This window comes from Neospora caninum, chromosome XI (genome assembly GCF_000208865.1).
Source record: "Neospora caninum Liverpool complete genome, chromosome XI".
Classification (NCBI taxonomy): domain Eukaryota; phylum Apicomplexa; class Conoidasida; order Eucoccidiorida; family Sarcocystidae; genus Neospora; species Neospora caninum.
Window position 1 is genome coordinate 5,274,740 of NC_018397.1, and position 24,449 is coordinate 5,299,188.

The 24,449-nt window shown below is 52.5% G+C and overlaps 3 protein-coding genes across 3 annotated transcripts; 2 read left to right on the forward strand and 1 right to left on the reverse strand.

The window, feature by feature from the left end:
• Positions 1 to 185: 185 nt before the first annotated feature.
• Positions 186 to 3,020, forward strand: NCLIV_059310 (conserved hypothetical protein; the record flags this gene model as incomplete). The annotated part of the gene is made up of 3 exons (XM_003885485.1): positions 186 to 1,633; positions 2,148 to 2,635; positions 2,899 to 3,020. The coding sequence occupies 3 exons, from the start codon at positions 186 to 188 to the stop codon at positions 3,018 to 3,020; spliced, it is 2,058 nt and encodes a 685-aa protein (XP_003885534.1).
• A 9,208-nt stretch (positions 3,021 to 12,228) lies between these two features.
• On the reverse strand, positions 12,229 to 14,670 carry NCLIV_059320 (putative LysM domain domain-containing protein; the record flags this gene model as incomplete). The annotated part of the gene is made up of 3 exons (XM_003885486.1): positions 12,229 to 12,628; positions 13,178 to 13,335; positions 13,852 to 14,670. The coding sequence occupies 3 exons, from the start codon at positions 14,668 to 14,670 to the stop codon at positions 12,229 to 12,231; spliced, it is 1,377 nt and encodes a 458-aa protein (XP_003885535.1).
• Positions 14,671 to 17,771: 3,101 nt separating this feature from the next.
• Positions 17,772 to 24,178, forward strand: NCLIV_059330 (conserved hypothetical protein; the record flags this gene model as incomplete). Its single annotated transcript, XM_003885487.1, has 10 exons — positions 17,772 to 17,867; positions 18,894 to 19,015; positions 19,859 to 19,904; positions 20,656 to 20,812; positions 21,255 to 21,319; positions 21,779 to 21,989; positions 22,266 to 22,516; positions 22,862 to 23,000; positions 23,144 to 23,273; positions 24,166 to 24,178. The coding sequence occupies 10 exons, from the start codon at positions 17,772 to 17,774 to the stop codon at positions 24,176 to 24,178; spliced, it is 1,230 nt and encodes a 409-aa protein (XP_003885536.1).
• Positions 24,179 to 24,449: the final 271 nt, after the last annotated feature.

Here is a 24,449-nt window from a genome sequence, read left to right on the forward strand (position 1 = left end):
GTCGACAGCTGCGCTGTCAGGTCTTTTCGCTTCCACCTTTCTTCTTCTTTTGATCCTGGGACTCGTCACGCACGAGAAGGCCGTGTCTCTCAGCGCGGCGTCTCTGCGGATTCCGCCGTAGGACGGCTGCCGATGAAACGTTTCTGAGAATTCTTTTCTGGTTTCACTCGCGAGGAAGCGCAGCCATGGCTCGCCAGGGGGGGAGGGCGAAGGCGAAAGCTGCCTCTGCAGCGAAGAAGAAGAAGGACGAGGAGAGAGAGGAACGGAAGGAAGACAGAGAGTGCAGAAAGGAGGAAGCATCTGCAGCTGCAGCCGAGGCGACTCAGGCGAATGAAAAAGGGGCAGAAGCGGAACGGGAGACAAAGAGTCAGGCGGAACCAGAAGAAGCCGTTGCGGGAGGGAAAACAGCTGAGCGGGGTCAAGAGACGACAGAGACTTCAGGAGCCGCAGAACGAAGGAAGAACGCGTCAGAGAAAGACGCAGTTGAGAAGGAAACTCTCGAGACTGTGAGTGAAGGCGGTTCAGCAGGAGATGCGTCGAACCCTTCGCCTGCGGAGTCTGAGAAGAAGCGTGAAGAACCGAAAGATGACGCGGCCAGTGTCTCGGCTGCACCGGGCGCCTCCCAAGGTGTACGTACACCGGATGAGACGGGGACAGCCGCTGGCGAGGAGGCTTCGCCTCAGGAGAACCCGAGCAAAGACGCGGAATCGCATTCTCAGGAGGGCAAAGCGAGAGGCGAGCAGACTCCGGCGAGCCGTAGCCAGAAATTCCCAAAAGGACCACGAAAGGAGGCTCGCCCGCCTCGGGTTCCGTCCGCTCCCCCTCGCCCGCCAGCTGCACGTACACCGCCTCCACCTCCAGGAGCGCCGCTGATTCTCTCGGCTCCTCAGCGACTTCCGCCTCACGTTCCGCCGCCGCCTTCTCTCGCCCACTGTCATCGTTATGCTCCGCCTCCGCCCCATCCTTCGTTTTCCGCCGCTCCAGCGGTTCATTCTCCGCGGCCTCGTTTCCCTCCCTCTCCCTTTTCTGTCGCTCCTGCCTTCCCAGCCGTCTCGCCCGTCCCTGCGTCCCCGCCATTTCAGCAGCGCACGCTGGAGGGCGCGATGGATCCTTTTGCTCAGCTCGCGTACTTCACCTTGCTGAAGCAGGAACGCGAGGAAACCGCAAAGTTTGCAGCCTCCGGGGAAGTGCAGCCTGCCTCGGAAGAAGGAAAAGCGAACCAGGACGGCGCCCCGCCTCGCTCGGATGCCGCCTCCGTCGTCGGCGCACCGTCCACAGTCGAAGTGGGGAGCACGTACACTGGGTTGTCGACGACTTCCCACTTCGGCTTATATAGTGAACCCGAGATGTTGCGGCGGATCGAAGCGGCGCGGGACTACGACGAGGTCCGGCGCCTCGTGACAATGTACACGGAGAAGGCGAAGAAGTTTCCCGCCGTGCTCGGCGGCCTGCTGCTGAGACTCGCGCTGCTCGGGAGACAAGCCTTCAAAGATCAGTTGCTGGAAATGGGACGTGCACTCCTGATGAAGAACGCGGGTGTCCTCGAGAAAGACGCCGCCAAAAGAGCCATGAAAGAGCCGCCTCCTGGACGCACTCTCGCCCCGTTGGACCCCACCTGCCAGGAAGACGTCAAGTGAGCGTGACAAACCGAGTAGCGAGTCGGGGAAGCGAGACGAAAGAGCACGGGAAAGGGAAACACCTGCATGTGTTCGTTTCTTCTTTCCGAGGCGAAAGGTCGCGCTTTAACGCGACTTCCCCACTCTCCTTTTCAACCAGGGAAAAAGGGACAGCCGCTCTTGGCAAAAAGGAAGACTTTTGGAAGGGTCGAGAGTTCACTTCTCTCTTTGTGTGTGAAGACGAACTGCTTCCTCTTTCTCTCGTGTCTCCGTCGCTTAAACTGTCTCTCCACTCCACCAGTGCGCGCCGCAGAACTTCTTGCCACTTGTGTCACTCGGGCGTCGGAGACGCAACGCCGATAAGGACTGTTTCTCAGCCTCCCGCGACTCCGAAAACGTTTTCCGTCCTAGTCTATCAAACCCTGCCTAGAGACCTCCTCCTCCGCACTAGAGCTGCCGGCTCCACCTGGCTCCACACAGATCCGCCGACGGAAAGGCGTGATATTCATGTCGATGTGTGCGTGTTTTCAGATTTGATGACTTCACCAAGACGGTGGCGCGTCTGTCGGACCTTCTCGTTGCGCAGTTGCAGGAGCAAGCGTCTCGGGTGTCGAACGACGTTTTACAGAACCTGCTGTGGGCTCTGTCGCTGACGCAAGCGAACTGCATGCTCGTTTTTCGCCGGCTCGCAGGCTACGTTTTGGCGCGCCAGGACTTCTCGGTGTCCCAGCTGGTCACCGTCTTCTGTGCGTACACCCGAGGCCTGGAGAAAACCGCTGACCGGAAGGGAGGCATCAACATCACTTCGGACGACAACGCCTTCTTCGAGGACTGCGTGCAGAAGTTGCTCAAGAGACCCGACGAACTCCCGTCCCTCTCCACAAAGCAAATCGCTCTCTTCCTCCAGGCGTGCAACCGCCTAAACTACAACAACGCTCAGCTCCTCAAGCACGTCGGGAAACTCTCTTTGCAGAAAGAAAAGGAATTCCTCCCCAAAGAGTGGGCGTCCGTCGTCGCTGGTAAGCCCCAAACAGGGAGACGCGAAGGCGCGGCGGAAACGGCCTTTCAACACATACAAATCGCGCCAGAGCTATGCATGCAGATGCACACTGTACAGGTATAGTGTGGATGCATGTATTCATGTGCATGTGGGTTCATCGAGGATTTACATATATCCTTTTTCATCACGTGAGCAAATGTGTCACGGGGGGGCCTGCCTGCGGAGTGGGAATGGAGAAAGTGTCTTTAAGACCTGTGGTGAGTTGGCCTTTTTTGCACGCAGTTTTTACGAGGTTCGGCGTCCCGCTGAGAGGCGAATGCGAGAAGCTGCGAAGAGAGCGCCGCGTGAGAGACTGGGAAAGGCCTCCGCCGCCCAAGAAACCGAAACCGATCAGTCAATGCTAAATTCCGGCGCATCGTTCTGGGGCGAGAACGGAGAACTTCACATTTCATCAACCTGCCGAGAGATCAACTTCCAATATATCTACCCGCATGTAGGCGTGCCAACATCCGTATAGATTTTTTTCGATTCCTATATATATATATATATATATATAAACATGGCTATGCAGAGAGGGCCTTTTCCCTGTCTTTACTTTTGCATGTATGTCGAGAGACTGATCTGTCGTTTTCCTGTGTGTCGCTTGTCGTTTCTTGTGTCCTGCGGGTTTATGCCTCTTATGCATTCGAAACAAACAGCCATGCATGCATCCGGCTGAAGGCGTTGTCACCAGCAGCCTAGCCAAGGCCCTGTTGGATACCTGCGACCTAACTGTCTCACAACTGGAACAACCGTCAGTTCCCGAGGCGATTTCGTGTCCCGTTTCAAGTGGAGATCCACAGGCAGGCACTCCTGCGCTGGGAAAGAGAGGGCATAGAGCAGAAAAATTCACTTTCTTCGACAAAAGAGCCAACGCTGCATGTTTGAAAAGATATATATGTACATATATATAGCGGGTCAAGGCGGATCAAGTGTATACGCATGCTGCTCGCAACGAAGAGACAATTCCGCAAATTCAAAAGCCCACGAACGACTCTCCAGGGGTGTGGTGCCCGTCGCCTCTCCGAGAAGACGCCAGGGATCCTTCTCCCGCGGCTCGCGATTTTCCTTGTTTCTCAGATTCTTCGGGATTTGTCTCTATATGCATCCCGCAAATGCGAGGAGCGAGACTGAGGAACGACTTCGACGATGCTTCCTCTTTCCTCCTTTCCTCTCCTGTCTTCTTCCTCTTCTTCTTGTCCCCTTTCTTCCCTCTCTTCTCGTCCCCTTTCTTCCTCCTCTTCTCTCCCTTATTTCGCATTGTCTTCCTGTCTCTTTTCGTCTGTTTTTTCGTCTCGAGTTTGGTTCCCCTTCTTTCCCTTCTCTCCTCGATTCGCTGCGTCGTCCGTTTCTTCTCGATGCTCCGTCTGTGTCGTGTGAACGATGCGAGTTCGGCTACGCCGCTGGCTTCCACGTTCGGGGATTTCTGCGCCGTTTCGGGCCCTCTCTCGCTCGCCTTTCTGCGGCTCACCGTGGACACATCTCAGGGACCAGAGAAAGCTTCCTGTTTGTTCTGAAAAGCAAACGCCGTGGGCGTGGGGCGACGGCGCGAAAGACTGGAGACGCACTCCAGTCCTTCGCTCAGCCTCGGCGTCGATCTCCTCTGAAGAAAAAAAGCGAAACAGTCTGAGAAAAAACCATGACAACCCATCAGACACAGGAAAAAACACAGCACTACACTCATGCGCACCGTATATACCAACACGTGCGGAAATACAGGCATACACAGATTTAGAGTTACATATATCTGGACAAGTATGAAGATATCTCGCGTGTAGTGTGAAACCTATTCTGCAAGTAGGGTTGACGAAGAGAGAGATATAGATATATGTTGCCTGTGTGTAGATCGGCGCCTGTTTCTATCTATATTCATCTAGATATTGACGTAGCTACTACAGCTGTAGGTCCGTATACATAAGTACGTTTAAGGGTATAGGAATGTGGATCTCTACTTTGGTGTACATTCTTCTATTTATATCTACATATATATTGAAACTGACGTTTTTATTCTATTTCGATTGGGACTGTCCGGGGGGCTTCTGACGGTCTTTCTTCGCGACAGATTTCTCTCGAATCTGTGGGCTGTTTTTCAAGATTTGTTTCCTCGGCTTTGGGATCGAGTCGGTCCTCGCCCTCTCTCACGTTTCAGGTTCTCTCTCTCCTGGCGGCTGTCTTTCTCGCGTCTTCCTGGAGAAGCGGCCCGCGGGAGGGAATGCGCAGCCGCCTCGTAAGCCTTCGTTTCAGTAGGGAAACCTGTTTCTCCCACAGATCGCGTTCGGCAAGCGAGGAGTCGAGTCGTCAACTCCTCTCTTAAGAAGTTTCTGAGTTTTTGAAAGGCGTCGACTCTCTCGGCGATGCGCTTTCTGCTGTCTGCTGTCTCGTTGTCGGGCTCTGTTTTCATCTGCGGGTCCAGTTGCGCCTCGCATTTCCACGAGGGGGGGAAGGCGGGAAGGCTACATCCTGCCGAGACTGTCTCTCCCGCATTTCCAGGAGGAAACGGAGGCGTTTCGCAGCCTGCGGAAAACGCGAAACCAGCTCGGCTCCTGTGTGAGTCCGAAACTGCTTGACTCGCATGCCGAGACAAGGCGAGAGCTGAGCTGTCCAGACTCCGCGAGTTTCCCGGGGTTCTGAAAGTCTCGTTCTCCTCAAGCGGGGTTGCGTTTCTCCCGGGAGATCGCTCTCGCGAAGGAGACAGGACTCGTTCCTCCCCGCGTTCCTGAGCACCATCCGCCTGCGTTGCCGAGACCGCAGGACCGCGAACGCACCGCCAGCGCACGTCGTCAATCTCTTCTTTCTCAGGGGGGAGAAAGAGACGCGCGTGGGGGGTGGGCAAGCTCTGCTTCTTCTTGTCCTCTTCTGGTTCGCCGCCTCTGTGCGCCGCTCCGTCTTTTGCTGTTGAACGCGCAGTAGAGCCGAAGGGAAAGGCAGTCTTTGGCGCTGGAGATGGGACGAACGGAGACGGTGGCGCCGGAGAGAGACAGGCACACTGAGGCGGAGAGACAGATGGGAAAAAAGCGAGGAGCGGCGGTCGCTTTCTTCCTACAGGCTCAGGGTCCACGGGCAAGCTAAAAGAAGGACGAGAAGAAGAGAGCGAGGGACGCGAAGAAGAGAGAGAGGAAGGCGAACACGTTTGTGCTGCCCATGCAAAGGCCCCCTTGTCAAGAGAAGCTGAAGTTGTGGAAGGCGAAGAGCGCGACGAGAAAGGAAGAGAAGAAGGAAACGAGAACGCAGGCACCGAAGACGGAGCAGCCTCTGCAGGGGGAGAAGACGAGCAAGAAGGTGCACAAACGGGGGAGGATAAAGGCTGTGGAACGAGGGAGATACTTCGAAACGCGTCCTTAGAGGCGGGTTCCGCGGGTTGGTGGATTTGACTCAACGGAAGTTGCTGAAAACCGTCTTTTTTGAGAACGCTGTCTGCGAGTCTTGACGGACTGACAGGTCCTCGCTTGCCGCTGGCAAGATGCGGAGAGACCGACTCAGCGCCGGAAGAAGCAGAGAAGAGAAAAGGCTGAGGAGGCACAGGAAAAGAACGAGAAGACACGGCCGGAAGGGAAGAGGAGACTGGGGGAGTGAAGTCTGAGCTGGCCTTTGGCGCTGGAAAACAGCGAGGAAAACCAGTAGAAGGCAGGCGAGGATGATCTCTAGGCAATTCCGTACAGCTAGATGCTCTGCCGGACTCAGGCGTTCGAGACCAAGGCGGCAGGAGGGGACATAACGAAGCCTGAAACGCGTCCTGTTTTGAGCTACTACCTTCATAAGGCGCTGGCGTGCACGACGAGACGCGAAACAGCGCCGGACAAAATCGAAGAGAAGTCGTTTTTTCACTCGGAGGTCTTCTGCCCGTGCCGACTCTCCCGGCATCAGAAGGGGAAGGAAGGGAGGCGGCAGTCGAAGGAGACGAAGGACACGAATGGAAAGAAGAGAAAGACGCTGTGCTCAGATGCGTGCCTGAAGAAGACGCTGGCCAGGCTGGGGTCGGCGCAACACCCGGGAAGACGCGACGACGCGGACAGCATGGATTTTGTGCTTCACACGCAGCCACCGCCGCGCTACGCAAAGGCAGTGAAGACGAAGGTGTGCACTGGAAACTTTCTGCCGGTGTAGGTATTTCTCGGCTGAGAGAAACCCGCGGAGGCAAGAAAGGACCCGACGGAGGGGGAAACGGAGAAGCGAAACAGGCAGGAACAGAGACAGCAGGAGGAGAAAACGGCGACGTGCAAGACATGGAAGACGGAGACGATGGTGTCTGCTCAAATGAGATATTTGGAGATTGCGACACTCGCGGTGGGCGCGAAGAAATGGGAAAACGGAGAGGATAGGCAGGAACCGCTTCGGTACACTGTGGAGATTCCGACTCACTAAGGCTCGCGCCGAGCGAAGCTGAGTGCGGTATGGCTTCAGGACGTTCTTTCCTTTCACTCGAAGAAGAGAGATCTGAGTCAAACACTGGAGGTTTATCAATAGGTAAGGGCGTCTCCTTGAGCGAAGCTGCTTCTTCTCTGTCTTGAACGAAATGCACGTGGCGCAGATACGCCGCGCGCATTTCCTGGTAAACATCGTCAGGATCCAGTGCCCTGTTGCTTGAAAGTGGACGTTTCACCTCTTCCTGGATCTCCATCATTGCTTCGCGGCAATTCCCAGCTGCCTTTATGCTCACATATGTACATGGATTTAGGGTGGTATGCATGCTCGACCACAGGAATGTACTGCTGTTTCTGGAGTAACGTGAAAATGTTGACATATATATATATATATATATATATATATATATATATGTACAGACAATGATATCATGTATACATGGTCTGCTGGTGTTTTGCAAGCGAGTCAACAAAACTCTTCTGGTTTGGTTTGGGCTCTATCTCTCAGCCTGTGCGAGTCTCCACAAAAGATGAGGGAGGTTTTGCCTCTCTGGAAAGAAACACGACAAGAAAAAAAACAAAGACTACATCCTCCAAGGACTGTCTCTCGACTGTTGGGCAGTGATCTGCTCCCACCTAGCCACATGCTGACATGCAAGCACCTCTTTCTATGTATGTACAAGAATATATATATATATATATATATATGGAGGTATTTGTAGACATACACATAGGATATGGATGCGGAAGCAGAAGACCAGAAGAATCAAAGAATCGTTTTTGCCACGTTGAGGTTTAAAATGACACGTGTTGTAGGGCCCGGGATCTCCGTTCGCGTACAAACTGAGTTGCCAAAGACGACACACTTATACACTTTCACCATATATATATCTATATATTAGGTGCCTGCGCAGAGTTATCCATGTACTGGAAGCGATTTATATGAAATATCCAATATGAATAGAACTCTCTATACGTCAATGGGGAAAATGAACGCGTTCTCCTGCCTAACCCAGACGGGCCAATCACGCAGTTGCATTCATTTTCATCGCCGAAGAACAGCCCCCAGCTAAGGCTCGAAGTCGCCCGTGAAGCATGCAGTGCCCAGATAGAAGAAAAACAAAACACCTCTTGTATGGGCCTTTTGTGGAAATGGTAGAAAGACGAGCAACGTGAAAAAGGGGGAGTGCGTTCAACCGAACCTTAACGTGGCTTCAAACTTTCCTTGGTCAAAAACGACAAGTCACACTCGTAGACAAGATGAGACTCCTTTTGAGACAAAAGGTAACAAGAAAGGGGTGACGCAACCTGGCCGATGGTTCTCCACGAGAAAAACGGGGCGACAGACCCCTTGAAAGCAGACCGCATGCAGTCCGACTCTCGTTCTCCGTCACGAAAAATCCTCTTCCTCAACTAGGAACTTCACGCACATATATTGACACTCGCGAGAACCTACATGCAAACGCATTTATTACCACACATGCCACGTTTTTGAACCAATACAGTCTCCGTCTCTTCCCTCTCTCTACGTATAGATACGTATATATATATATATATATATATATATATATATATATATATATATATGCATATGTGTTGATGCAAAATGGATTCACGGGTTGTTGTGCAACCTGCAGGGAGAGGACAGTGCAAGTCGAAGAGAGGACACGGTTGTCTTTTGCACAGAGGAAAGTCGCAAAACGCGGGAGAGTATCGGCGTTCGCTTGCCTCAACAACGATGCGGCGGGACGGGCCTTGAGGCATACACCCGGACATGCTCACACAAGCTCTTCGATGAAGGATCTAGGCATTTGAATAGCCGAAAAGTAGAGCAAAATTCCTTCCCAAGAGCGGGAATAACCTCACGGTCCACAAAAACCGTGCATACAAGGAGAGCTCGCGTTCTCAGAAGCCCGCTCTGCTCAGTTGAACCTTCAGAAGATCTCCACGGACTGAAAACGGTTGCGGCGCCTGTGATCCGGCAAAGAGGCGTAGAACTTCCAGCAAGGACACAAAAAGTCCAAGCACTGGATATGGATTTTGCATGCAAGAAGACCCCGACATTAGCTCGACGCTTTCGAACGCGTTTCTGTAGAAAACAAAGAGCATTCGGCAGACAGAAAAGAGGAACTACATGTAAACTCCGCACTGAGTGGTTTTAGCTTCGGTGGAACTTTCAAAATAACTCCTCGACGGGGGAGCCTTGAGCACATTTGCATCTCTCATTACCACAACCCTCCTTGAGCGACACGACGGGCACTCTAGATATAAACCTTCTTTTTCTCTGGGACACAACACCCAACCTTGGACGCTTGAAAGCGCCTCGATTTCAGGCCATGCAAACGTTTCCCGGAAATCTTTTCGAACGCGCGTGTCCTCGGTTCACGCACAGTTTTCGTCGGTGCGGTCTCCTTCCTTCGGTTTAAACGCCCGGTCGAAACGCTCTCGGTTTCTTTACAACAAAGCCCGGTTTCGCCTGTGTCCTGACTGGGAGTGGGTGAGGAATCCCTTTTGCTTGGGCCAAGATATGCCTTACACGCTGTTGGAGCCGACTCACGCCCTCACAAGAGGCGCGAGTCTACAGACGTTCAAAGCGGCTCTTTTGCGCTTTCTGGATGCCTGAAAAGATCCAGCTCTCTTCTCGCAGGTCGACAAGCACAACTGCCACTTGCATATTCGGGGGAACAAACGCCCCTGATTTCAGAACGCGCACGAGAGCCGGAACACGTCGATAGGTCATTCGAGTGATTCGGTTTCCAGAACCGAAGATTCTTGGGAACCGAAGCAGTTACAAACGGTCGGCATTTCTCCTTTTTGAGACGGTTCTGCAATGCGCGTGTCTCTAGGGCATTCACGGCAGTAGAGACAAACCGAGTTTTGAGGCGTCGCAACTTGGAATGTCTTACCACGCGATTTTCCCCCTACGGAAAGGCAAGCGTTTCCACGGGTCTTGCTTGTGAGGGTTGGAAATCCTTCAACTCTGCCGAACGCGTGCCTCGACTTGTGCAACAACGGCCTTTGTAGTGTATAGTGCTGTTACAGGTTCCTGTATCATCGTTTTACATGGCGTTCTAGATATTTGAATGCTCGCAGCAAACCTGCAGGAAGAGATTCCGGACTTTGAGTCGCCTTTCTTCCTCGTAGGTTGATGACGAAAATCCCGATAAGAATCCTGGATTTTCGTCTGAGGGTAATGTGAACGTTCAAGATGGGGGCGTGCAGAATGCACCACTCGCCGCCTGTCGATGCCTGGGGTACGTTCTTTGTCAACGAAAGAACCAAAGCATATCGGTGCGAGAGTTGCGCCACGCAGTGCACTTTTCAGGGGTTTGTCTCACTGAACTGGAGCTGGAATTGCCTTTAGGTTGAAAAGATGGAAATGACACAAACATTCACGACCTCGCCGTGTTTCTCGTAACACGCGAGCGGTCGCCTCGTTGGTAGCTTTCTGTGGTGTTGTGCACACGCGATGAGAGAAGCGGAATCCAGATCAAAAGAGAGCTACAGTTTCCTGTTTTACGTCTGTCCCTTTTCTGCCGCCTGGCGCTTCCAAAGACCTGGGTCCAAGCCTTCATATGGAGATACAGATTCCCGGATACACCGATAGAAAAATATCCACGTACACAACTATCTTCCTATGTCTCCCTCTCTACCTGTGCACATACATGCATAGGTTTGTGTACGTGCGTGAATGTAGTTTTGTTCTCCTTGTATATCTGCCTGTCTGTGCACATCAGATATCTCTGGGCTGTGGTGAGCGAATGGAGAAAGGGGGAAGATTGTTGGGGGATACCAGTTGACAGAGCAGGAACGGAGTGGGAGTTCCGTTGGAAGACTTCCGTCTAAGTTTCGGTGAGCAGTTTAGACTAAAAAATACATACGCAGGCCCGACGCGGGAGTCTTGAACAGATTTATGAGGAAAGCGTGACTGCGAACGCGCAAAATTTCCCCTCGCTGTCCCCAGCATCTTTGCCCCGAAACAGAGAAAGGCTGGTCAACTCCCCGTGGAAACCGGCGCCTCGCTCACACGTGCCATCAGCACAGTTCAAAACGACTTTGTCACGTCTTCCACCGCACACAGCGGAGACTGCAAATCTTTCCTCAAGTTACACCTGTTCTTGCACAAGCACCGACACAAGCTGGATAAGTGCAGAAGCGTGTACATTCTACCCTTACACACACACACAATTCGGACACCCCCATATTATACATCTACATATATCCTCAAGCAGAGAAACACTTGCATGTACCTGCGTGCTCATACATTGATATATAACTACATTTACATCCGCATAACAGGTAAAACACGCAAATACATCTACCTACATATATCTCTCTCTATCGAAGTGTCGTTCGCGCATATGGCGGTGTGATTGCTCGCCATGTAGGTTTTAACAGCAGGGCTGGGAAAAACGGACTTCTCGACGCCATAAGTCGACCTAGAAGCTGGATTCAACGAGTACCGCAAGAGACTAGCCTCGACATGTTTCCGTCACTAACTTGAGAACATTCCCTACCTCAACTGATCAGCTTCTCTCAATGGAGCCAGCGCATACAGAACAGGAGGCTCAGAACGGGAACCGTTCACTTTCTTCAAACACACGCATCCACACCGCTTGCAATCGACAACGACAACCGTTACACATACCGAGACAGTGCGCTTCCATTTACACGCAGATTGCCTACAAGTGCCCACAAAATGCTCAGGTGCGCAACGTAGAAGGCCACGCACAAACCTACACGTATATGTATACATATATATATATATATATATATATATATTATATCTTCATTTGCATATTTGTTTATGATTCTGCAGTCTCATGGTCTTCACGTGGCCGATTTGGGTTCACTCGCACGTAGCGATCGCCTCTCTTCTCGGCTGTCATAGAACGGCATCTAACGACATACAGCGCTAGTTTGTCGCTGCGCAAAAGAGCCTCCTTCGTGGTTTGCGGAATTCCTTTCGTCCTCCTTGCCCTCTAGAATGTTTTGCCGGTACACAACGTGAGCATGCATGTGAAAAGAGATCCATGTACGCAAATACCTATATTCACGTATACCCAGAGAAGCACACACACATGCACACCTGTACAAGTATTTATCTTTACATATATATATATATATATATATATCCATATATACGTACGCGTGTATGTGTACAGACGGAGATGTAGTTCCCACTGTGTTTGATAAATGGACCTTCCGCACCTTAGAACTCCCGCATTTCTACACCGATTGGTTCTCGCCTCGTTTCTCCTGGGCGGAACCTCAGCCTCGACGGCAATCCTGGAGGCCCGCGCCTGCCTGTGCGCGGTCGGGGAGACTGCGTCGAGAAGAGCGAAGACTCCTCGTCGAGAGCCGGACCCGACAGGGCTGTGCTCGCAGTGCTGAGGGAGGACGAGATTCTTCCAATGATTCGAGGGAGGTGCGCAGAGTCTCCCGAGTGCCCGCCTGCGCGGTCTTCCGAGACGGGGGCGAGCGAATCTTCATCCACGAGGCTGATGTACCGCGCCGAAGAGGGGGAAAACAGCGATCGCGCGTGGATGAGAGAAGACACAGAGAACCCCGGATTCCGCGCTCGGGTCGTTGCCCGGTGCGCCTCGAGCTCCCTGGAGAAAACGGACACAGACACTCAAAGCAGGCGAAAAGGCGTAGTTTCGCTTCTCCACACAAAGCAAAGCTGCGTCTTCCTCTCGTCCAACTCAGAATTGTCCTCAGACGTGCTCGCTCGACGGGGTGCGCCGCACATCCCGGGAAGTCCATCTCGCCTCGCGTCGCCACGACACAGAGACAGCCAGAGGCAGAGAGAGTACCCCTCTCCACATGCATGTCGCCGCAAGGTACATATGAACCGAGAGAGCGAGAACACGAGACCGCACACTCAGGTCACCGACACAGACAGAGAGACACGTGCACCAAGGTATCTAGCGCTCCACGCTCCGACACACACACACACACACACACGCAGCAGACGCTCTCTGGGCCTGCAGGCCGCCTTTTCCACGAGCACGCATGGGTTGCGCTCCACGCGAAACACGAAAAGACGTCGAGAAGAGGGCTGGGACTGACGCGTCGACGCGCGGCCCCTGTCAAGAGTCTCTCGACGCTGGAGACAGCTTTTCTTGCTCCGCAGGCAAGTCTGTGCGAGAGAAACTCACCGATGCCACTCCGCGTCTTCCATCATGGCCTCGCGAGCGCGAACCACATCGCCGTCGGTGACAGAGAGATAGGCGAGAATCTCCGGAGGCGTCACATCCAGTTCGTCTTGCCAACGTTTTAGCAAGCAGCAATCCGCCCGCGCGAGATCCGCGTCGCCCTACAGAGAAAAGAAAGAGAAACCCAATCGTCAACGAGCAAAAAACCAAAAACTACACACACGCAGTCACACACCCACGACACCAAATACATATATATATATATATATATATATAATTATTGGATAGAGTCATACAACACGCAGTGGTACAAAATGTGCACGGCGAAGCCCAATGCGGATCTAAAACGTGAAAATATGAACCTAGATGCCTGGAGATGCAAGGAATACGACAATACACACTCTACCTATCTATATCTGTATCTGTCTATCTCTCCGTCTATCTATCTCTCTCTGTCTATCTCTATCTCTCTCTGTCGGTCTATCTCTGTCTCTCTATCTGTCTATCTCTCTATCTTTCTATGTGTATCTGTCTATCTGCCTATGTATCTACATCTATCTATATCTCTCTACCTCTCTATCCCTATCTCTCTATCTATCCATATGTACGACGAGGCTGTATGAATATGTGTGCGTGAAAACGCGGGAACTTTCCGCTCTCGGAGTTTGTTTGCTTACATTCCTGAAGGCGAGTTGGGCGCGGGCGAGTTTCGGATCGACGCCTGCTTGCCGGACGATTGCCTCCACCATCATTGCAGTGTGCGCAGATTTTTGCACCGCTTCGGGGACTTCCATTCTCATGCATGCGCGCGGCGAGGAATCTCCGTCGCCTCTCCCCGCGTGGCTGTTCCGCTGTGAGCCTCCCGAAGCTTTGTTCGGCAACTCGCCCGTTCTTGCGCACGCGTCTCCTGCGCGGCCTCGGCCCACCTCGTCTCTTCTCTCCCCATGCTGAAAAGGAGACGCGTTCCGACCGCACCCGTCCCTGTCAAGCGCATCCTCCGCACCGGACAGAGCAGGCGAACACCCAGAAGGAGAGGAGAGAGCGTGAGTTCCCTGCTTTTGGCAGCGGCCGTTGCAGGGAATGAGGAGTTCGTTTTTGTACCAGATATCTGTGGAAGAAAGGTGATTTGCCACCATGATATGGGAAACAGGAACGTCGTACTGGAGCGCAATGGAGAGGAGGGTGTCTGCCGCCTGAATCCGGTGGATGTGCGTGCACGAGTGTTCCTCCGCTTTCTCTTCTTCCGCGCTCGAGTCGACTCTGTGGTACTCGAGGCCGTCGCGCTGTTTTGTCTCCTTTCGCCAAGGCTTCTCTTCGAAAGAGGCCTGGGCCGAGAAGCTGGACGACGCGCTCGGAGCCAGAGGCGCGGAATTTTCGCGGCTAAACCGCGACTCAGAGAGACGCCCAAACGCCCCGGGACCGGTCCCCTCGTCCGCCCTCCGAGAGAGAGGACTGTCGGCCGCCCGCCGCGCCGGAAGCACGCGACGGAGCGTCATGGCGCGCGCAAAAAGAGCGGAAAACGAAGGGGAAGAACATAAAAGAAAGGGGAGAAAAAGATAAAAAACGCGGGCGAAATGCACACGGAAAAGGAAGAGAAGAGACCCGATGGCTGCTGACCGAGGGGAAAACAGATTATTCGGGGCGAAGCGAGGACGGAGTGAGGGAAGAAGACGCGCCTGTCTGTACACTTTGGTGCTCGAGATGAAGAGGACATCGCAGGGAATGAAACCAAAACAGGATCGACTCCCGCTTTATGAGGACGTCCACGACCGCAGGTGAAAAGCGACGGAAAAAAGAAAGTGCAGAAGATAACGCTGCTGACGCTCCGCTGAAAAATGCTTGCGGGAATCACGTTTGCAAACCAGGAGAGGAAAGGGAATAGAAACGAAACAGCATTGGCAGGTGAAGGCACGAACGCGAAGAAGAACCAGCGGAGATACGCGACAAACACGGGAAAGAGACACCAAGACAGATTGAGGGAGAGACACTATGAAAGAGATTAAGCGAGTGAGGAAGAGATAAGACAGAGATTATGGAAGAGACGAAGAAAGAGATTACGAAAGAAATCGGGAAAATACTAAAAACGTTAAGCAAGAGAGTAAGAGGGAGATTAAGCGCGACACTAAGAGAAAGACTGCGGAAGAGAGATCAACAGAGAGATTGAAGAAGAGAGTAAGCGAGATACTAAGAGTGATGACAGAGAAAAAGGAGACACAGAGACAAGGCGAAGGGAAACCAAGCGAGCGCGCTGACCGCGTTGCTGACCCGAGGAAGAAGAAGTGAAGGCTCCTCTTCAGTCAAGAAACAAACGCGACAACCTCCTGCCTCAGGGGGGCCGAGCTGAGACCGCACCACCGTCTCGGCCCTCTTTCATTTCCCGCGGTTTTGCCAGCGGTTGAAGGCATGCAAGAAGGCTGAGAGAACGACGACATAGAGCATAGAGTGGCGACCGAATGACGAAAAGCACGAGAAACAGGCGCGAGAACCGCGGGAAAAAACCCGAGAGCTGAGGCTGCCGGGAAGACCGCGAACTGAATGACACTTTTTTTCAGCGCGGCTTTTTCCTGGCAGCCATCCGGGAGAGAGAGGAAGGCGCCGGGAGTTCGGTTTCTCTTTCGATGCAAAAACCTGGAAAAACAAAGAAGTCCGTAAATCCCAAAAAACCTCGAGTCCTCCGCCAGCATGCGTCGAGCGAGCGGCCGCGCATGCAGCTGGGACGGGAGAACGCCCTTGGTTTTTCCTAAACCCGAGAAGAGGCGGTTGGACAGAGAATGCGCTTTCTCTCCGCGAGACGGCAGAGTGAAAGCAAGCGCACATCCCTTTTAGATGCGCGGCGCAGTTTTCTTTGAAAGACAACGCCGCGGTTTCACAGAGGTGGAGAGTTCGATATGTCCAACAAACAGCGTGGAGCCTGTGCGCTGCAAGACTCGTGTCGATCTCGGTTAGTGTCTTCTCAACTTTCCGCGGACTCGCTGCACACACAGACAGGCAAGAGCCTGCGTGGGGGCGCGAGGTGTATGCCTTGCCGCGCGTCTTCTTCGGTGTCTCCTTTTCCTCCGACCGTCAAAAAAACTGCTTTCCGCCGTTTCCCTCCCCGGTGTCTTCGACGCCTTTAGCCCGGTCTACACGCTATAGGGCGAGACTGCGCAAAGGAAAGTGCACTGACCTCTGGGCCGAGGCGGCGCATACCGTTCTGACACGACCTCGATTCACGAATTTCTTCCCCGGAAACTCCCTCCTCTCCCGTCCCGTCCTCGTGTGCCTGAACAAAAACGCGTGGTCTGCACATACACGCCCTGTGCACCTCTTGCCTCATCTTCCTCGTGTTTCTCTTCGCCTCATCTTCCTCGTGTTTCTCTTCGCCTCATCTTCCTCGTGTTTCTCTTCGCCTCATCTTCCTCGTGTTTCTCTTCGCCTCATCTTCCTCGTGTTTCTCTTCGCCTCATCTTCCTCGTGTTTCTCTTCGCCTCATCTTCCTCGTGTTTCTCTTCGCCTCATCTTCCTCGTGTTTCTCTTCGCCTCATCTTCCTCGTGTTTCTCTTCGCCTCATCTTCCTCGTGTTTCTCTTCGCCTCATCTTCCTCGTGTTTCTCTTCGCCTCATCTTCCTCGTGTTTCTCTTCGCCTCATCTTCCTCGTGTTTCTCTTCGCCTCATCTTCCTCGTGTTTCTCTTCGCCTCATCTTCCTCGTGTTTCTCTTCGCCTCATCTTCCTCGTGTTTCTCTTCGCCTCATCTTCCTCGTGTTTCTCTTCGCCTCATCTTCCTCGTGTTTCTCTTCGCCTCATCTTCCTCGTGTTTCTCTTCGCCTCATCTTCCTCGTGTTTCTCTTCGCCTCATCTTCCTCGTGTTTCTCTTCGCCTCATCTTCCTCGTGTTTCTCTTCGCCTCATCTTCCTCGTGTTTCTCTTCGCCTCATCTTCCTCGTGTTTCTCTTCGCCTCATCTTCCTCGTGTTTCTCTTCGCCTCATCTTCCTCGTGTTTCTCTTCGCCTCATCTTCCTCGTGTTTCTCTTCGCCTCTCTTCTCGTGTTTCTCTTCGCCTCTCTTCTCGTGTTTCTCTTCGCCTCATCTTCCTCTTGTTTCTCTTCGCCTCTCTTCTCGTGTTTCTCTTCACCTCTCTTCTCGTGTTTCTCTTCGCCTCTCTTCTCGTGTTTCTCTTTGCCTCATCTTCCTCGTGTTTCTCTTCGCCTCATCTTCCTCGTGTTTCTCTTCGCCTCATCTTCCTCGTGTTTCTCTTCCCCTCTTCCTCTTGTTGCGTTTCTCTTCGCCTCATCTTCCTCGTGTTTCTCTTCCCCTCTCTTCTCGTGTTTCTCTTCGCCTCTCTTCTCGTGTTTCTCTTCGCCTCATCTTCCTCGTGTTTCTCTTCCCCTCTCTTCCTCTTGTTGCGTTTCTCTTCGCCTCTCTTCTCGTGTTTCTCTTCCCCTCTCTTCCTCTTGTTGCGTTTCTCTTCCTTTTCCTCCGTTTCCTCTTCTTCTTCGCTCCAGTCCCAGCGAAGCATTGAGCAGCCTCGATGCGTCAAAGAGAGGAGGCTCCATGAAAATGTCTGCTCGCCGGTCTGGGCGCGGGAGAAGAGAAAACGCAAGAGGGACGCGCGTGCAAAATGACGCTCAGCCCCGCCTTCCGTTCGCAGAACGCCTTGGCCGCCTGGTCGCCCGACGGAGAAATCCTCGCGACTGTGACAGAAAACCTCGTCCAGGTGTGCTCCCTCGCGAGTGCAGAACGAAAAACATGAAAACGCTGACCCACAGACATACCTACACACGCAGGCGCACTTAAGCGAAGAAAGACGCGAAAACGCTTTTCACGCACAGTTGTATATCTATCTATCTATATATTTGAATACATACATACACACACAATAAATATATACAAATATGTTTATATATATATATATATATATATATATATATATGGTAATATGGATATGTGTGTATCCGCTTGCATATGCATGTGGGCACATGCATGGAAGCAAAATGCACCGAAGGGAATGCGTCGTGAGGACTTGGAAAAGTACGTCGGGCTGCGGGGATCCTCGCGACGGTATGCGTTGGCGCCTCTTCGCGTTTTTAAAGGACGAGCAAGAACAGCGGAAATTCAAGAGAGACGTTTTTCTTGAGGGCCGCACCTTTTCAATGAAGAGAGAGCGCTTTGTCCGTGTTCTACAGCTGCGGCGGGTCACAGATCCAAACAACCCCCAAGTGGTTCCCACATGCGAAAAAATTCTCCAGCTCGCCTGGGCCCCGGATTCGGAGCGCTTTCTCTGCCTCCTCGCTGACCACACAGGCAAGTCGAGAAGACTTTCCCTGCCAATGCACACTGCCTTCATATTTATACAAATGCGTATGTATACCCGTACCTGTATAACCAACAACTATTCATGTATACCTACATGTGCCTGTATATATATATATATATATATCAATATCTCGTATATGGACGTGGTCAAGGTGTTGTTTATCTGCCATTCTACATCTACATATATATATATATGTAGATTGTATCTGTATATCGCTGTCTATAACCACAATTCGATGTGGCGATCCAGGTAAATAGGCGTGCACACGTTGTACACACGCCGAGTGAAAGCGGGGATGTGCCTGGCGTTTCTCCCTCTTCTGTGGTTTGTTTTTTTCCTCGGCTGCTGTCTCCCTTTTCACCTTTTCCGTCCGTCCTTCCCCATCGCGTTTCCTCGCTTTCTCTCTTTGTTTCTTTCCTTTTTCAGTCCGCGCTTTCTCCGTCGCAGATCGTGACTGGAGCTGCGCGATCAACGAGGGCCTTTTGCCGGTCGTCGCCGCTAGTTGGGCTCCAGATTCTCTTCACGTACTCACTTTGTCGGACTGTGGGGTGAGTGTAAGGGCGGAGGCGGTGAAAACAGAGCGGGGCCTTCACTCGCGGAGTTCGTCCACCTTTCAGCGAAAACACTGACACAGAGAAGAGGAAGGCGTGAATCTGACTGCGTGTGTCTGAGCGGTTGGGTCGTGGGGTACTTCCACATTTAAAAGAGGTAAAGATTTGGGGCGAACTCAGGTTTCTGCGTGGTCTGACGGCTCTCCAGAGTGTTTTTCGCGTCTTTGCTGTCTCCGTTTGTCGCGCTTCGCCAGATGAGACTGTCGGTATGGAGCCTGTGCGAGACTCGAGCAGAAGACGCCGCGACACTCGTCGTCATGCGCCCCAAGTCCACTTCAACAAGTGAGCCCAAACGCTTTTGGAAACTGGAATCGGGCGTTTTCGGCCCTCGAGCAAAGAGTTAAGCGCGTCGGGCTCTCGTTTTGCTTGTATCTCCTTTGGACGGGTAGGACGGACGCGCTTTTCCGTCGACCTCTCTTGTTGGCGCGTTCAGTCTCCTTCCGTTTTTGGTTCTCTCCAATCAAACAAACCCCGCGCACCTGTGATGTCCTTGGTGTGTTTCAAGCGGTCTTTCCTCCCCTTCGTCTCTCCGACTGGGGCGGCAACATGTTCGGCAACCACGAGCACGGGGCGAAAACGGACGTTGAAAGCCGGAAACAGGCGCTTGTCGCAGAAACCTCATAGAGGGGGAGAGCGGTGTACGGACACAGCCATGAACAGAGAAGGGAGTTCCTGAAAACAGCAGAGAAAGCGTGAGATCGAGAGATACACAGGCACGAAGAGACATCTGTCTGCATGGCGACTGAGAGCGTTTCCTGAACAGTCTGCGAGTTCTCTCAGGTCGCGCGTTCAGCCCCAGCGGCAAATTCTGGGCTGTCTGCACCAGGTGCGAGTGCAAGGATTATCTCGAGGTTTTCTGCATCTCCACCCGATGGACCAAATTGCGCGTGAGGACCTCTTCCGGGGAAACGGTGAAATAAGCAATGTCTCAGGGAGGTCTGAACTGCGAGAAGACGCACGCGACGAAACGAAGGGATAGGAGAAAGGAAGAAAGAGAAAGAGCAAGGCCCGCTCAGTTCAAAGGCTTCCACTCGGGAGGGCTTTTTACGACAGGAGGAAACAGATACAACGGGAAAGAAGACAACTGAGAAGGAAACGAGAGGACGGTGGCTCTTTTGCGTTTTGCCGAATAACGGAGCATGCGCACATTCATGTTTTTCCTTCTGCAGGAGTTCGAAGTGAAGACAGCCGACCTGCAAGGCGTTCTGTGGACGCCAAGCGAAACTTCTCTCGTCATTTGGGACTCACCGCCGGCTGTGAGGTGCACGAGCTCAGGCGTTTCATTTACCTTTCCAGAAAAATGAACACGAAAAAAACGCACACATCGCACAAAGTGTGGAGATGAATCCACAGAGAGAACATATACATATGTAAACATACGCACATACATTTATGCACATACACATATATACATATACATATATATATATATATATATACATATATATTCATATGTATATATGCATGTGTGTGTGTTTATATACGAGAACGAGCCTCATTTCCTGGGTCGTCTTGCCTCGCCTTATCGTTCGTCCCATGTGGCTGTACAGTGTGGTCTGAGCTCTTTTGAATAGCAGCGCTTTGGTGTGTTTTCGGAGACAGCCGAATGCGGCGAGGCCCGACAGTCTTTCTTCTCTGTTGTGGGAAAACCCTTTGCCGTGCACTCCCGCCTGCTGGTGTACCACGTCACCGGGGAAGTCCTCTTCAAGTTCGAGCCTCCGGCAGAACCTCTCGGTGCGTGGCGTGCATGCGGAAAAAGGGAAGGGGCGAGAAATCAAGTTAAAACCGTTGTCCTTTGCGTGCGGCGAACGCTGGCGCTTCTGCGCCGCTCCCGTCTCACTCTTTTCCCAGGCACAGCTTCATAACAGAAATATACGTATATATATATATATATATGTACTGTGTCGATGTAAAAACGCCGATCTACAAATGTCGATATATATATATATATATATGTAGGAGTGCATGCATGCGTGCGGGAATACTGGAATGCATGTGCATATGTAGTCTCAGTATGCTGTTCTCGTTTGGTTTACACCGCTTTCTCGGCTTCTTCGATGTTCCCTGTCGCGTGTCTCGCGTCGCTTTCTGCGTCGCAAGCTGTCCCCTGCAAAGACCTCGTGCCTTTTCGAGAAGCTAGAGCGTCCGACTCGCGTCTGCGCCGCCCACGTCGCAGGAATTCGGCAGCTGCAAATGCATGCAAAGGTCGGGCTCCTGATCGCTTCGGGCTACGACGAAACGGTGAGACGGAGGACAGAGAAAACAAGACGGCGCCTAAGTAAAGCGTTACCCCACAACTTCGAAACTGTAAAGCTTTTCTCCTGAGTGGCGAGCGCCGTCGTCGTTTTCACTTCTTCAAATTAGATGGCGTGCATCACCAAACGCGTGCATGAGCCCGAGACCCTGCAGGGGAGACGATCCATCTACCTGTATAAACATATCGACATCTATCTACGTGCCGACGTCTATGTACCTATATATGCCTTCCTATACATATATATATATATACATATATGTACATGCGCAAGCGTATGCTGTATATTCTTGTGGTTTGTTTTGTTTGTGGAGAGGTGATTTGTGTGTGAGGCTGAGGAGACTCGATGTGGAGGATTGGGGCCGTGGCCTTTCGCGTTTTTCCCGTGAGTTCTTCCTTTGCGAGCTTGATGTATAGCAGTGGCGACTCCTTGTGTGTCTCTGTAGATTCGCGTCTTCTCGCTGCTCGACTGGACGGAAGTTTTCCCCCCTCTACACCACAGAGAGAAGATGCCCATTGGTCCGCACGTGCTCGTCGTGAGAGAAGAACTGAATGAATGCCAGGAGCGTTCGCCGACCGGAATCTCCGACCGTCTGGAAAGCCGCGAAACCGCGACCTGGGAGGCGCGAAGCCGCGCTCCTGTGGTGTACAGACAGCGTAGGCGTAGCCGCAAGACCTCAGCAGATTCTCGTTTCTTCGAGGACCAGAAGGCGAACCTCCACGTGGACTTGTGTTTGGATACGCACAGACGCACGTGTGTGCTCTTGTGATTACCTACACGTTTCTCCACGCACATAGCTGTGAAGTGATGTTTGTGCTTGGTGAGCTGTGTGCTGGGAAGGCGCGTGAGAGTATCTGTTTCTGTCGCTGTTTTCTCTCCTTGTCGCCGTCCGTTTTGATTCTTTCTGCGCTTTCCGTTTTCTCGCTTTACAGTGGGGCCGTCCCAGGAGACGAGGGACGGAACAGACGGCTCGGGCGAGGAGAACCAGCGCCCGTCCGAAGACTGGAGACCGAGACGCAAAAACGCGAGAATGCAGGGCAGGGAGGAGACGGAGGCGGAGGGAGGAAAGAGCGAGGGAGAACGCGGGAAGGACGCGGAACCAGAGGAAAGAGAAAAAAACGATCCTCGGAGAAACAGGGACAAGAAGACACCGAAACCGTTCATCGCGCTCCCTACGGAGAAAGTACGTTCTTCCGCTAACAGCGACACAGCTCCTCCGTCCAACCTACAGATTGTTCCATCCATGGAAGATGTATTCGCAAAGAAATACATACATATGGATTTATGTGCATATGGATATCCATACATACAGAGATATGTACATATGGATATATGTATATACATCAACACATCAAGCGACACGGCGAAGGGGAAAGAGATGCACTATATATATAAATATATAAATATATTTATGTACGCGTGTGTATGTATAGCACATTTTAGTATGCGGCGCGCGTCGCGGCTTCGGTGTGCATGCGCATCCAGTCTAGACGCGCGTTGAATCCCCCTGTCGTTTTCTGTTTTTCAGATTGCAGATGTTCGTCTGGGATCGCCTGAGCGGGACAGAAGAGGAGGTCCAGCACGGCCTCGGCTGAGAGAGGCGGGGTCGTGCGGCGTCGCGGTCGCTGTCCCCAGCCCATGTGGGGCGTTCCTGGCTTCCCAGCACGGTGAGAGGTCGACCTAAAGACAGAGAGAGCAGGCGAGGAGGAAAGAAAAGAGAACGCGCATAACCCGAGAGAGACGTTTGTCTACGTCCTTAAGGAGAAACGGTCAGCCGTGGCTTTTAGCAGAAACTGTTCTTTGCTCTCAGCGAGGCAGCCTCGTGTGGTCTACGTTTGGTCTCTTCAAACGGGCGACCTCGTGAGCCTCGTCCTTCACCGCTCGCTGATCTCTAGTTTCGCGTGGAATCCGCACCCTGCCGCCTACGGCGACACCGCGTGGTAAGATGAGAAACGCAAGACAGTGTCTCGGAACACTTCCGTCTCTTTGGCAAGTTCCTGGGCTCTCGCATTTCAGCCCACGCCTCTCGACGCGCTCGAGGCCGGCAGACGGTGCGAGGTCAAAGGTGTGCGCCTCGCTTGCCTGTTTCGCTCTCGCCGCCTTCACCTCTCCTGTAATGTCTCTCTCCTGCCGTCTCTGTCTCCGTTTTTGTCCGTCTCTGCCGCTTTCTCTTCGCAGTTTAGCGATTGCGACGAGCGAATCGCGTTTCTTCCTCTGGACCTGCCGCTGGCAGTCTGTCGCCGAGCTGTCCAGGCGTGAGGCAGACGAGAGAGACTGGGGCAGCACTGCAAAAAGGAGAAACGAGATGCGAAGAAAAGAAAAGGGGAAAACGAGAAAAGGGAAAGACAGGGGCGGCTGAGAGAGGGCGAACGGGAGAGGAAAGAAGAGACGTGAAAACGGCAGACACAGGCCTCGCTGATGGTAGAGAGAAGACCGGAAAGCTTTTCGTGGTTACGACAGGTTTTCCGACATGCTGGTTAAGACCGGCTTTTCCACTGTTCCTGTTTCGTCGTGTTTCTTGTTTTGCTTTTTCAGCGTTTCAGTGCCGAAAACTCCTGTGGAGTCCGGGCGGCGACGCCCTCCTGCTTCAAGAGAAGGCAAGGACAAACTCAAAAAGCAGCCATTGGCTCGAGAACGGGAGCACGCGTGTATCTTTACGTATATACATACGCATATCGGCGCAAAGATACACGAAGAAATACATATACACTATATATATATATATATGTAGAAATTCGTGAAAGTGTGTCTGTGTTCTCATGTGTGTTTGACGGTTGGAATCGTTACGGCTACTCTGCTGTTTCCTCTGTGTGGCTGTGTGTCCCTTTGCAGTCGCGAGGCGTGATTGCCTACCCGTCTTTCCTCTACTCTGTCCCCGAAACAGCGCACGAAGGCCCAGCGAAAACCTGATGCTCATAGAAAGAGCTCAGGAGCTGCGGCTTCAGAGGGCGGCATGAAACGAGCGAAAAAGGCAGAGACTGCCAAAGAGGAAAACGCCCTGTGTGCAGTCCGAGCACCGGCGGGAGAGAGGCCTGGAAACATACGGCTACGAGTGGAAGAAGGTACATCTCCAGGCATCGCGCATGCATGCATGCAGACCGCGGCCTAGAAAGCAC